General features: G+C 29.8%; 1 protein-coding gene across 6 annotated transcripts in view; it reads left to right on the top strand.

Annotated features, from left to right (window-relative positions):
* The window catches only part of LOC122497701 (sodium/potassium-transporting ATPase subunit alpha), a 102,257-nt gene that overhangs the window by 23,412 nt on the left and 64,527 nt on the right, over nt 1-14,318 (top strand). Inside the window, exon 1 of one of the 6 annotated variants that reach the window (XM_043604970.1) lies at nt 11,146-11,290. The exons of 2 other annotated variants lie outside the window; for them this stretch is intronic. In XM_043604970.1, the coding sequence (XP_043460905.1) occupies nt 11,279-11,290 (12 nt within the window). In that variant the 5' untranslated portion in view covers nt 11,146-11,278. Of the gene's footprint in view, nt 1-11,145; nt 11,291-13,020; nt 13,170-14,318 lie in introns of those variants that run through there. 3 more of the 6 variants (XM_043604968.1, XM_043604972.1, XM_043604969.1) reach the window with 3 other exon arrangements.

The following is a 14,318-nucleotide window of genomic DNA, read 5'->3' as shown; positions in this document are numbered from 1 at the left end:
TTTAAACATAAAATACTTAAAATTTCTGTTCATATTTAACAATTCTATATTATATACTAGAATTGTATAATATACAAACATCCCTTCCCATTAAAAGAAATTCGGCTTAATAAACATTCAGTTTCTTAAAAATTGTTTTGAATGAAACTTTTGTCATTTATTTATTTATTCAAAATTGTTTTTCCTAAGTAAGTCTACATTTTGCTTATCTACGACGTCAGAAGCAGAATAGTAGAAAATCGTAATGTGTCTCTATGAATGCTAAAAATATTGCGAATTGTAAATGCCCTAGAAAATGAACATGTACACTTGTGTTCATCGATGCCTTTGTCGGATGAACGTGTTGCACTCATAGAAACATATGAGTGCAACACGTTCGTCCGAGGAAGGCATCGATGTACTCAAGTGTACATGAACATGAATTTAAATTTTGTACAATTTCATGTACACGAATTTGTAAATGGTCATGCGCCAAAAACACGCGCATATTCGCGTACAAGATCATGCGAATTCTCGTGTAAATGAATTTTCAACTGGGTGACAGGTGTTGGATCTATTCGGAAAGAGTGCTTTCAATTTACATATGATGTGTACTCTGTTCATATGATCTTAATTTTAATATTAAAAGAGGACCGTATTCGGTGGACAAAAAAAAGATTGAGTCAAACATCCCAATACGGTTTTTACACAAATCCGTAAAAGTCCGTTTTTTTTAAAAAGGTACGTAAATTCCGTAATTTGATTGAAAAAGGATGAAAAGTTCGTAAATAATTTACGAACTTTTCAATAATAATTTCTCTAAAATTATTTAAATTGTATCATACAATTATTGTATGATACAATTTAAATAATTTTAGAGAAATTCGTCAAAAGAATTCAGTTATTTAAAAATTTATTGATAAAATTCTTTATGAGAATTCAATTTTAAGAAACATGCAATATTATTCAATAAATTGTTTTCTTGTATTTAAACAATTGAATTCTAGTAGAATTTTCTCATAAAAATTGATTTAAAAATGGATTTCAGTTAAAATTTTAGATTATAATTGAATATTAAAAGCATTAGAGCTTGAATTTTTAAACATAATTAAATTTTGAAAAGGTTTCAGATTAAAATCTTTGAAAATTTGAATTTGTCATATTTTTAACTAACAATTCTGTAGAATTAATTTTTTTGAGAAAATTTAATTGCGGATTTGTTTTGAAATTATTTCAAGTTTTTATTTTTATATATATCTTAATTGAAGAATTTACGATTAATTGAAATTTTGTAAAATTCAATTGTAAACAAGGGGCCGTACACATAATACGTCACGCGAACAGAAGGGGGGGGGTCAAGACATTTGTGACGACCTATAGAAAAAATGGCGCTAATGTATGGGACAGTGTGTGACATGGGGGGAGGGGGGGTCTAAAATGGTCAAAAATCGCGTGACGTATTATGTGTACGGCCCCCAAATGAATTTGAAAATTCTCAATGAACTTTTTCAAAAGTTATTAAAAATAATGTATTTATAGAAGAATTTTAGTTAAAAACACCAAAAAAATTTAATTTTGTAAGAGTTACAAATTATTGCAGAAATTCAATTATTTTCAAGAGCAATAATATTCTTCGCAAAAATCAAATATTGTTCAAAAATAATAAAATTCTTCTTAGGGATTCAATTATTTTCACAAATAATATAAAACTCATCGCAGAATTTAAATTATTTTTAACATAATTTTAATCAAATTTTAGTTAAATTGGCTCAGAGCTACTGCCAATTCCTAACGGCTCCACTCAATACTTTTTTTTTACTGGGGAGGGTTAATTGTAGTTTCTGACAAGGGCAGCTGTGTCGAAACGTTAAAAAAACGCGTTTTATTTCTATTAAAATTATCTTCCCACATTTATTGCTTTACTTTTGTTTCACTATACAATTATTTAACTATTTCGTTGTTTATGTCAGCATAGTATTTTATAATAAATAAATTTTTCACAAAATCATTCTAAATATCAAAATTCTGTCATCAAAGTTTCAAGATCATAAATCGCACATAATCTAACCGTTTGAAATTTTACATTTTCTTTTGGACTGCGTTTTTAAACTTTCTATTAGAAAATGTTTACTTCCAATCGAAAGAGCATGACAAAACCTATCGAAACTGAACATTGACAAATTTTTTTATTTAATTGATTAAGAGTAAAAAATTATCAAAATAAGCATTGTACGGTAAACCCCCTTTCATCACTTCACATGGAGAGCATTGAGTATTATAATTGTTAATTAGTTAAATTTTAGCATAATTTTTCAAAAAATACGGACAACTCGGTTGTGTGTCCGTATAATCCAAATAGGTCACCTTGACGAAATAGCATAAATATGTAGGGCAGTACGAAGATTCTTTTTGCCCTCGGTTAAAATAAAGTCGCCTGCTAATTTTTTTTAAATCTTTAGAATTTATTAATATAGAGTAAAATTGATAATTTGCATTTATTAAATTACATTTTTAGACAAATAAATTAATTAATATTGTCCGATAGCTCACTTACAATTTTGAGGTTAGGTTATATCAAAGGGAAAAAAGGATCCAGATAATACGATGCAGCACAAATCTATATTTAGTTTAAAACTTAAGTTCTATAGAACTTTACACTTCAACATTCTGCAAAAATTTATTACAATATGATTCTATAACAAATACATTATGTCAGATGCATTTAAAAGCAATAATATGAAAAACTTTTTAAATATTTAGATGTCGTTTGAAAAATAATTTCAGACGTGAATTTAAAATATACAAAAAATACACTAAATTAAAAAATTTTTAAATAATATTAAAAATAATTTTATATTGTGTCTACACATTCGCTTATAATTGGAATAGTTTACGTAAATATTGGGTAAACACTTTATTTCCATCGATTGCAAATCCTAGGGTCAAAAAAAAGTTGTCCTTAATTAGATCACCAAGTCACGTGAGATTTGACGCTAAAGTGCGTCATTTCACGTAAGATTTTCCTACATATATATTAGCATTTGCACATACCAACGTAACCTACACCGAAGTTAAATTCTATTTTCATCCTAAATGTATTGTTATTTTCTAGAAAATTTATCCAAGTTACGACAGAGATTTATATAGAGTGAAATTTTTTAATTTATATGAAAACAATACTATTCATGTCTTCCTAATATTTTGCAATGTTGTCAATATGCAAACAGAAATGACCTTGCATAGCGAAGATTACTACTTATCATTGATATAAGTGAAGAATGTGTTTACTCATCTGAGATTGATAGTAAAAGTTTATAACATCATCTATCTGATTGTGCAGCTCAAAGTCATGTTCTACAAACACATATACATGTTTACTTTACACCCAGAAAAAAGTAATCTCACGATTAGAGGAAAACTCCAAAATCCTCTTCTACTACCTATCCTCTCAAAACAAAAGTATCACACTTGAATGTAATTAATTAATATAAGTAATTAACTATTAATTATTAATTATTATATTTGTTTCATTAATGTCATATAATTTATTGAATTAGAATAGCTTTTTTTAATCAGTTCATAAACATAATAATGTGAGAGGAAAATCCTCTAATGTGAAGATTTACTTTTGATGTACCATATATATAAGAGGAAAATATGCATTCAATATAGAGGAATCCGCTAAAATAAAGATTACATTTTTAGGGATTATTTCAAATTTTTTCAATTTTTTTGTCTAACTTTGACGTCCTGCTTATTCAAAGAAAAAAACCTACGATTTTTTAAAAATATCTAAATAAAATACTGACCAAATGACTTCTGTAAGGTCTTATTCTTTTCAAAATTTTATTATCTTTCAAAACGTATAACGAAAAAAATTTAGGTTCTCATAAATTTTATGTTAAAAAATTTGTTTCATTCCCTTGAAAGTGAGTGGACTCACAAGTTTGGCCGGTACTGTATTTCTAAAAGACTAAATTATTTTTAAAAATGCAATAATTGGTGAAATTTAATTAGAGGAGAGTGCATCCTATCATTAACCTAACACACACACAAAACACTACATTACCGACGCGATACAACACGTATTCTGAACCTCTCCTATATACTAACATCTCACTTTTTTCTGCGCTTGTGAGAATCGTTATAAATTCTATATTAATTAATCATTTTTTCACAAAATTTCATCTTTAAATTTTAAATTAACAAAGAATGTTATAATTTAATTAAAAAATCTCACCAAAAAAGATTAAAAAACACTGAAAAATAATCTAAGTCCGACTTCGGACATCTTTGACCAGAATTTAGCAAGGGTCTAATCAGTGATTTTTAATCTGAATTACCTCTCTAGATTTTATGCGTAATCTAGCTAGATATTTCTGGTCCGAATTTCCTCACAAGAATCTAAACAGGTTCTAGTCAGATTTTTCCAAACTAGATTTTCTAGCGTGATTCTAATCAGAATCCAAGATTTGATAGGGACGCGTAGGGAAATTTCTACATGGGCCGCACCTACGAAATTGAATAAAACGATTAATTACTACAATTTACGATTCAACAAAGAAAAAAAAAGCTTCCCTCCTTCTGTATACCCTTGCCAGTTATAAAAAATTTTATACAGTTCATTAACTGTTGTTATTAAATAATAAACACCTCCTAAAAAAAGTGAAAAAATCACAAGAAAATCGTCGAAAACAGTTTTTTTAGTAAAACAGATAAAAGATTTGTTCTCATGGCTTTTAGGTTTTGTAAACAAGAAACTATCGTCTCGGTGTAGTATTATGTAAAATATAATCGCGATTGGTTAATTCGTTTGCTAAATAGGGCCGGTACCCCGTATAAAATTATTTATTATTTTTATGTGACGTGCAACTTTTATCTACGTTAGTATCGTAAGTTTTGATTGTTCCAATCAGCACAATTTTTACTGAAATTTAGTCATATTTCACAGAATGTCAGTGGAAATCTTACGGAAGTACTTTGGTCACTAAGTTTTCGCTATTTTTTATCTTTCGAGAATAGCAATTTGACTCCGCTGAGATACATTGAAAGAAAGTGCGTTGTATGTATAGAAAAGTTAAATTTACATTTATTTATTTTGTATAAATCAGCGCATATTATAGTCAAAGGGTAAGGAATGTGGAAGAAGTGTTAGTTAAGGCGAGTTTCTGCGAGAGCAAGCAATTCGCTTCAAGTTATGTAATTTACGACTGGCCTTGCGCCAACCTCTTGTATCACTCTAACTTGTTCTGTATAGAACATTCGCACGTACATATCATTCGATCGTTCAAGCCTATAATACAAGCTATATAATACTAACTGATGGTAGCAGAATCGCATAATAAACTGCAAGGAAATTACTTTTTATACAATTGTTAATTTTTTTATTACCCTATAAATGAAACTCAGACAATTAATTTGGTTGAGCAAAGTTACTTCATAAATATGCTATTATTCAAGTAAGATAGTACGATTGTAAAATTAGGCGCATTTTTCATTTGCAATTGTGAAAAAAAACATTCAAGTTCGTGAAAATGGACTTAAATTTTTAATTTCTAAAATTGTGCTATTGCAAAGATGATGCAGCTAAAGATTTGGATGTATTATCCAATTAATTGGATCGCGCTCCTTAGTCCGAGTTGGATACATGTATCTGATTATTTTTCTCCGTGAACGCTTGAGAGAAACCGTATTATATGAAGAACCCCAATAATGTATGATTAATAGAAACTAAAATCCTAACCATACTCGTATGTCAAAATTTGCCTTATTGCTTCCTCATAAAGGAAGCCTTATAGTGATGTCGATTTCCGAATTTTTTAGAATCAATTATTTTTACAAATTTTCAAGTGTAGTATATATAATTCGTCGAGAGGAACAAATGTCCGGATGTGTGTGTGTGTGTATGTCACCGATTCTTGTGGACAAATTTTCTCTTACACGTCTTGACGGATTTTGATAAAATTTTGTAGGTGTATTACGGTCATGAATACTAAAAATCAGACAGAAGGATTTTCAAAAATATCTAAAAAAAAAAATTTTTCAACAATTTTTTAATTTTTGAAAAAATTAATTTTTGGATTTTTTAAAATAACTTTTTTCTATATTCAAATTTTCATTAATTCTTGTCAAAATTGCATTCCTGACATAAAAACGAATCGATTCATGTATATAAAGTATATATTTTATCAATATTTATAGAATTAATAAATATTTTAGATTTTCATAAAAAAATTGAAATTTTGTATTTTTTGAAATTTTATCTTAATACTTTAAAATAATTATTCTATAATAAAAAAATTAAATAATTAATTTTTTTTCAGGGTACTTTACCCGGTAGAAACTTTCTATTAAAACTATTATGAAAATGACCATAACGTTCACATTTTTTTACCTAGAGAGTTAAAAATTGGCACACGTGTATTTTTACGCGTAGATCACACGAGAAATATAGCTAATGCGATTAAAAATTAATTTTGTTCGATTTTCGTAAAAAAGACATATAGAAAATAAAAAAATATATATATATATATATATATATATATATTATAGGAAAAAAAATTTATGATAAACTCTATAACATTAATTTTTTTTGTTGATTTATTAAAAAGAAGATTTATTAATTATATTTAATAAACTATTATAATTATTTAACTTTTAAAATTATATATAATAATATATATTGAGGAAGCTTAATGGTCATGAAATGAACAACTTGTTTTTTTAATGTACGCATCGCAGCACAATCATAAACGCAGTTAGACAAGTATGGGGCCATTCGTAAAATGGTTTGATCACTGGTCAATGGTTATATATTCGTCAATTTCCTAAAAGATGAAATATTTCTTTTCTTCTGATTCTCCATTTTTCTTGTTAAAAATATTGAATTAATGAAATATTGTTTTAAAATGCTTTTTTTACTGTAAAAAAACTGACTGTTTACTTGTGTACTGGACAATGCTCGCTCTAAGCGACTACTATTCTATGCCTTAAAACCAAATTAGCATTGAATTTACGTTCGTAATAACCGATATTTCGTAACAACTGATTTCGTTCAAAGCGATCTCTACACTATAGAACCAAACAAATAATTAATTTCCGTTCATAAAAACGATCTCGTTGTAAGCGGTTTCAACTGTATTTATGAACTCCCATGAAAGAATAACATGTGGAACTTTTCAATATTATATTAGACTATTTCATTTTATTCTCCCATAGGAGTCTATATTATGGGGAATCATATATTTTCAAATATAGAAAACTGTTTGAAACTCCATGAAGAATCTCGTGGGAGAGTTTTCAGTACCCAATGGGAAACTGACATTACTTTACCATTGGCATATTAATTGGTCCAGTATTGAGAGCCAAAGGTTTTCTCTTGGTTTATTATTGGCAGCCAATAATGAATTGTTTAAACAATTGTTGTTAAAGTTTTCAAAATTTTTTTAAATTTTATTAATTTGTTTAAACAATTATTGTTAAACAATTGGCAATTAAAGACAAAAAACAGGTATATATCTGTTTTTTCAATATTCCTATGAATCCAATGGTTACTTTTTTAATACAATGCCAATGGCTGGTTTTTTCATGGGACTTATAAAGAGTTAAAAAGCTCTTATTTATTAATTAATTCTATTTATTTATACTAATAATTATTATTAACATTTATTTTTCTATCCTAACTTTTGTTTAAAACTATTGTTAACAATAATTGGAATAATATTTTTCATTCTGAATTTTTTGTCTTTGGCCGTACATATATATGTTATTGTTAAGATACTTAAATAGTTTATTTGATAATTTTTTTCAAAAATATTCAACAAAATATTGATATTGTAGGTTCATTTTTTCAACTTACTTGTTTAAATAAAAAATATTGCTGTAGGCAATTATGAACACTAAATTATAATTTTGCACCACTGTGCGTCGATGCCAATAATTGGCAACCATTTTCAGCTGCCATTAAAAAACCAACAATAAAAGAAATTTTTTTTATTAATTTTAAATAAATAATAAAATGATTTTTTACTAATTATTTTTCAAAATAATTATTTGTTATTAAAAATATTATTAATTTTTGTTAATTAATTATTTTACGAATATGGGGTTATTTTTTTATCTCATCGAAATATGAATAACCCTTCGTTTACAGTTCAGAATGTAGAATTTTGTCTCACATCCAGAAAAAAAGTAGGAGTGGTAACTGGCAAAACTAAGATCCGCCGCGAATTTTTGTGAAAAAGTTGCCTCCTTACATATACTTTTCAAGCTTCATGTTAGTTGCAAAAGAGTTTCAAACAATACCTCCTATAAATTTAAGATTTATGTATATTAAATTTAAAAATATAAAAAATGGAAAAATTGATTTAAACTCTAATCAACATTAAAATTAATGCCTTGAACCTCACGACTAAATGATTACACTGAGATCTTAAATTATATATATATGAAAAGGTATAATCATTCTATACGTCCTTTACTTGGTTCTGCTCTTTCAGAAATTCACCAACTGCAATTGAATTTCCATTTAATACAAATGAGTATAAAATTTTAGTAATTAGTGAACATTAAAATTATGAATATTTTTAACGGTGTACGATATCTTAAAAGGTCGATAAACTGCCGTACCAGTCATTGTCTTCTACCTGAAAGAAGGTAGGGGATACCAGGGCTTAATGGATTATAATTATATGAATTTGTTTAAAAGTAACAATAATTCCGCTTTATTTTTAAGTTAATGTGCTGGATCTTTTGCAAGTTTGTCCAAAGTTTCATTGTCATTTATTCATTATTGTAAAAATATAATAGATAAAATAAATTTGACACTGAAAAAGTAACTTTTTACAGTTTTCAATTTTTTGTTATTATTTCTTTGAAAATAGTTACGAAAAACAAGGAATATTCAATTTGGAGCTTGAAACATTTGTTTTTAAGAAACAATAACATATTTTTAATTAATAATTACTTTATTGAAAAAGAAGAAGAATAAATATTCGATAACTATACCATGTGGTCGTATTGGATTATGTGCAAAAGGATGTACATTTTTTATTTGCAATTACTGTATTTTCAATTAATATTGATTTAAATATTATTTCGACCATATAATTTTAATTTTAATACGAATCAAACAATGTTTTATTTGAATGAATGTTTTATTTATTTTACAGGTAAGTTTCCACTTTAATTGCAATTGGAGTAAGAAGGCCGATACATAAAGAACAACATTTCAACGAAAATATTATTAACAGGACATTATCATTTTAAGTAAGTTTAAACTCTTCTTTTATCTTTTATAAATTTCTTCCTTATTCTAGAAGTATTAATTTATAAACTTTTAATACATTGAAAAAATGATATTGGTAATTCGCCAACAGTATTGGTGTTTTTGATATTAAACATATTACAGTTTATCGTATACATATGGCTGAAACAGTAATACTGTTTGTCTGTACCGTATCCATCAATACAATATGTTAATAATTAGTCATAATTATAGCAGTAACGAAAATACGTACATTTTTTCCAGTGTATTAAAAAATTCTAATTCTTCATACTCACAAATAATTTGTTTTTAAAACCTTTTTTTAATTTTTGCAATTTGTTTTATAAAAATAGTTTAAGATAATAATTATATGATTGCAATTCTTTTTTAAAGAAATTGTTTTCAAAAATCATGTTTCTGCAGTGCAAAAATGAGAAGCACTCTGCATCTTGATTTATAAAAAGATATAATATAATAACTAAATTTAGTAAAATAGATTATATAAAATTATAATTATAAATACAATATGTGTTGAATTTAACTGTTTTGCTTGTTGAAATTTAAAGATGCAATTTTTATAAGCTGGTAACCTTAAATTTTTAAATCTTCCAAATAATTCCCTATATCAGTTGCGTAGAATGTTTAAGTAATTAAAGATTTAAAAAATTGTTATAACTATTATAATATAAATTTATTAACTCATAACAATTAAGAATATTACTGAAAATTATATAATAAAAATTTTTGAATGGCAAAAAACAAAACTGATCCCCAAAAATACAAATAAAACCTATTTTTAAGAATAATTTATATAGTAAAATTGATTATATCGATCATTCAGGACCTGGATTACGAATAGCAATTTACTAAATTATCAAACTATGAAGATGGCAATAGTAGATGAGAATATACTTAAAATGAATTTATAATGTTAGTGAAGATGCTATTGTAAACATAGCAGTCTACTAATTTTAGCAAATTGATATTTGTAATCTCGGTTCAAGCTTTTACGTTTGTGATTCTTGACGTTTCCTATTTATTCTCGTTTATTATAATTAGGTTAATGACCTCTCTTCACTGTCTTATTCTTCTCATAGTTTGTAATTGTTTTACATTTCATTAGTTTCAACTAGCGATTTGTGTTGATCAACACTTTTAAAAAGTAGCCAATTTTTAAATGTTATTTAATATTCCTAACAATGTAATTATCATTCTAAGTTTTTACTGGTAATAATGTTTACTTCGTATTTTGTAAAAACTTGTAGTTTTTGAACACAACAAGACAAGGGTGAAAAATTGTTATTTCTCAACCCGACTGAGTGATCGACATAATCAATTACAGTATTAAAAAAAATACCACCGAGTGATAAATCAGTTAATACTACTAATAGTTGATGAAGTAATTGAGTTTATTGTTCTTTTGAAAAGTTTCCTACTGCCTGCATATTAAAAGGACATTTGAGAAAGCAAACACGTGCACTATTAGAAATTAAAGTTCATCACCAGAGGAGACACATGCACAGACACTCTCTTGTAAAATTTTCACTTTGGGAAATTTGAGTTCACGTGGAATATAAGCATGACCCTATGTTGGGAAGTGGTGATCCGTAGATCATAGATTTAGCACATCTGAGATGAGAGTTTCTGTGCTTGGTGCTTGCGAACACTTTGCTTCGAGTAATGTCCGCGCAGGGCCACTTTAGGCAGTTGACGCTTTCCGAGCTTGCGCGATGCGCGCAGCCTCGGGTGCGGTGTGAAGTTAGGCCTGGGTAGGGGGTAGTTGGAAGCACGTATGCACTTCCGTGGGGTGTCGAAAAAGCGTCCGGCGCGGGGCCGCCGGGGGAGGGGTGCAGGCGCACGAGCATGTCGCGTTGACTCGTGGGTGGGAGGCAAGGGAGGAGTTGTCGGTGTCGGGTGGGGAGAACGGGTCGATGATGCCGGTGGTCTTCCACGACACGAAACGCTAGTCAGTCTCTGGTCCAACCGAAGCCGCGCTGTTACCACCTCGTACATCGAACACCGCTCGCCGCAGCCATGGGTGACAAGGTTTGTGCACCGCTAGTCCCTTTGCCCCTTAGACACCCTCTTATGTCTCATTCAATCTATCAAATTGTTGTCTACTCTCGTAGACGAGAGAGAAGATCCCAGGCAAAATGTCCTTGTGTGTGAGTGAGAAAATGTGTGTGGTCGAGAAAATGCATTTTCAGGGATAGGAGAACTGTGAGAATGGGGGAGTGTAAGTCTGAAAGATAAAAGTACGCGATAGAATAATCTTTGTTGATCTTGTACAGTGCGGCGAATAATCATGTGCGTGTGCCAAATTTCTCAGCAGAAATTGCGACTAGATGCCCGAGGAGGGATGTCGTCTTTCACTTTGTGATTTGTGATCAGTTCAGGATGTCAGAATGAAACTCGCGAGTTTGCTCTCTGTCAAAGGCGATGAGGGCGGAACAGTCATTTTTCAGAGTCCAAAATTTTCATTCCCTGACAAATTCGAGGCAGTGCAGTGATAAGGATTTCATTGGTGAACGCACCAATGAATCTTTCTAAGGATTCCAGTTGTGCCAACTTCCGAAAATCACTTGCAAGTTCCGGCTTTTTTCGATCGATCACGTGCACCACTGCCGGGAAGGTGCTTTCACCCTTGAATGCCAAATGAAATTCTATTCTTCTCGTAGATTAATGAATTGTAGAAAACTGTTCAAAACTAAGAAACAGGGAGTTTAGTTTAGTACATTGTACTAAACTAAAGGAGGAAGTAGGTCAACTGTACTAAATATGGCGCTAAAGTCTGCCAAATGTAAACCAAAAATGGCCAAACTTGACTTGGTTTTATGATAAGAAGTCTAGTGCAATCAGACACTATAGAAAGATTTTGAGTATTTTGTTAGATAGTGTTGTGGTCTATTTACACGAAATCGAAATTCATGTACACTTGTTTATGAATGTCCACGCAGAATGTTTAGACAAATTTTATTGCAAGAGACAATCTTCTATTAAGAACATAATTATTCTTATTCACCTGGAAGTAGTTGAATGCTATAACTAATTGTCAAGATGTCCCATAGCAAACAATATTTCTTCTTCATAGAGCGGACTTGATCAATTTTGTTACTATCGTACTTTTTATACAATATACACGTAGAAAACTAACGTTCAATCTTTTAAAACACTGAACTGCTCACTCGAGCAGCAGTAGTATGCCAATAGCCGATGAAGAAAGAGAAAAATTTTGAAGAATATATCAAAATGCAAAGCGCACTGATAGAAATCACGTGGTGCAAATGCAAATATTGCGAAATGTTTCCTGAAGGTGAATAAAAATAGAAGGAAGTAAATTTTTTGTGCTCTGTGAAAATATTTGGGCAAACGAAATAAGCGCAGGAACGCTGAAAGATTTCCCAAGTGGTTGAAAATTGTCCAAAAATGCCAATTCTTGTCGTTGAATTTGTATGATGATGATGATGATTGTGAGGAGAGGAGAGAGAGTTCCGCTTAGTCAATTGAAAATACATAATAGAAAAGTGGAATTTGTGAGTTTCTGCCCGTCTGCACTGCTCGCGTAACCACTGGCAAAGGGGAGCTTCGATCCACGCAGGGCAAGAGGGGGTGGCAGCGGAGAAAGAAGGACAGAACGAGAAAGGAAGAGAGAGAAAGGGTCAGTTGGTGGGCCGGATCGAGTGCATACCCCTTGCGCGCTGTCTTTCTTTTTCAACTGCTCCTCCTTTCCCCTCTCGTCTCTTTTCCCCTTGGTATCCTCTTTTGCTCACACGAAGAACCGTACGGTGCGGTGCTTCGCAGTGATCTCAGTCAGTGTCCGTGACTCGCTTTCGATACCAAAGAATCGGTCAAGTTAACATCTTCGGGGACTAGGGGTAACGGGTCTTTTGTGCAAAGGAAAGCTGCGAAACCTCCGCGGAAAATGGTAATAGTCATTCACCTACTTAAGATTCCATAGTGCATTTTCCTTTAATGAGAAAGGTTTCACGGGAGGATAGAGCAGCTTTCAGAATACTGTTTCACGTCTTCGGGAAAGAAAATCCCTCTTTTCCTGATTAGTTTGCCGGGAGGGGCGACAGTCGATCGAGGAAATCTCAAGGACTTGCGACTAAACATTTTGAGATCGATCTCCTCTACTTTGCCTATAATATGGATTCAGTGCGGGATGGATATACGTGCTATAAAGTTTTTATTCTCTATCTCCCTCTATATCTTTCTAATAAATATCTCTCTCTTGCTCTCCTCCGCCCTTTGGATTTAATGGAAATAGGATATATAGAGATTTTCTTCTGAAGGGGATGAGGGATGGTTTAGTGATTATTAGGGAGAGTCACTGCGCATGCGCAACCTACCAGCTGCAGATCCTATGTCAAGGAAGGTCTCTAGTGAAAAATATCATTTCAAATTTACTTAAAAACATTCAACACAATTAGAAAAAATATATATTATTAATATTATATATTTCCCTTTTCAAAAATTACTGATAGGGGAAAAACTTTTTCCATATTCCACTGAGAATGCATTTTGGGGACAAAAGATTAAAATACAATTTCTATTGAATGTTTTCACATATTTTAATTTATATATATTTATTATATTTTTATTAATATTTGCAAAGATGTTTGAATGTAAATGTCTAACGTAAATCATGATCATTGTTTTCATAGTTTTGGTAATATCTCATTCTTTTCAGGTTTTGAATGAACATTTTTGTATTTTAATGAGGGTATTAACAGAAGAATATTTTCAAAAATCATTTAAAATTGTTAAAGTTGTTGAAAATAGCTTAATGTTTATTATTTTCAAATCAATGTCATTGAAAATTGTATTTCAAATTTTTAACATATAAACGTATATTATCATGTTAATTATTTAGATTAAGAATGTTAATTGCTTTCGTAGCGTTTCAAAAATGAAATTTTTGTAGAAGTGTTATGTAACATTTCATATGACGTTGAACGTAACTCTGAAGAATGTCTTCATTATACATAATGACTTATTTTCCTTGTTAATTTAATATGTAGAATAATAATCAGATAATTTTCTTTACATTTAATTTAAAATTTTTTTTTTT

Source organism: Leptopilina heterotoma, unplaced genomic scaffold (assembly GCF_015476425.1).
Source record: "Leptopilina heterotoma isolate Lh14 unplaced genomic scaffold, ASM1547642v1 Lhet_135, whole genome shotgun sequence".
NCBI lineage: Eukaryota > Metazoa > Arthropoda > Insecta > Hymenoptera > Figitidae > Leptopilina > Leptopilina heterotoma.
The sequence above is the reverse complement of the archived record's forward strand: the minus strand, read 5'-3'. Positions and strand labels throughout refer to the sequence as shown.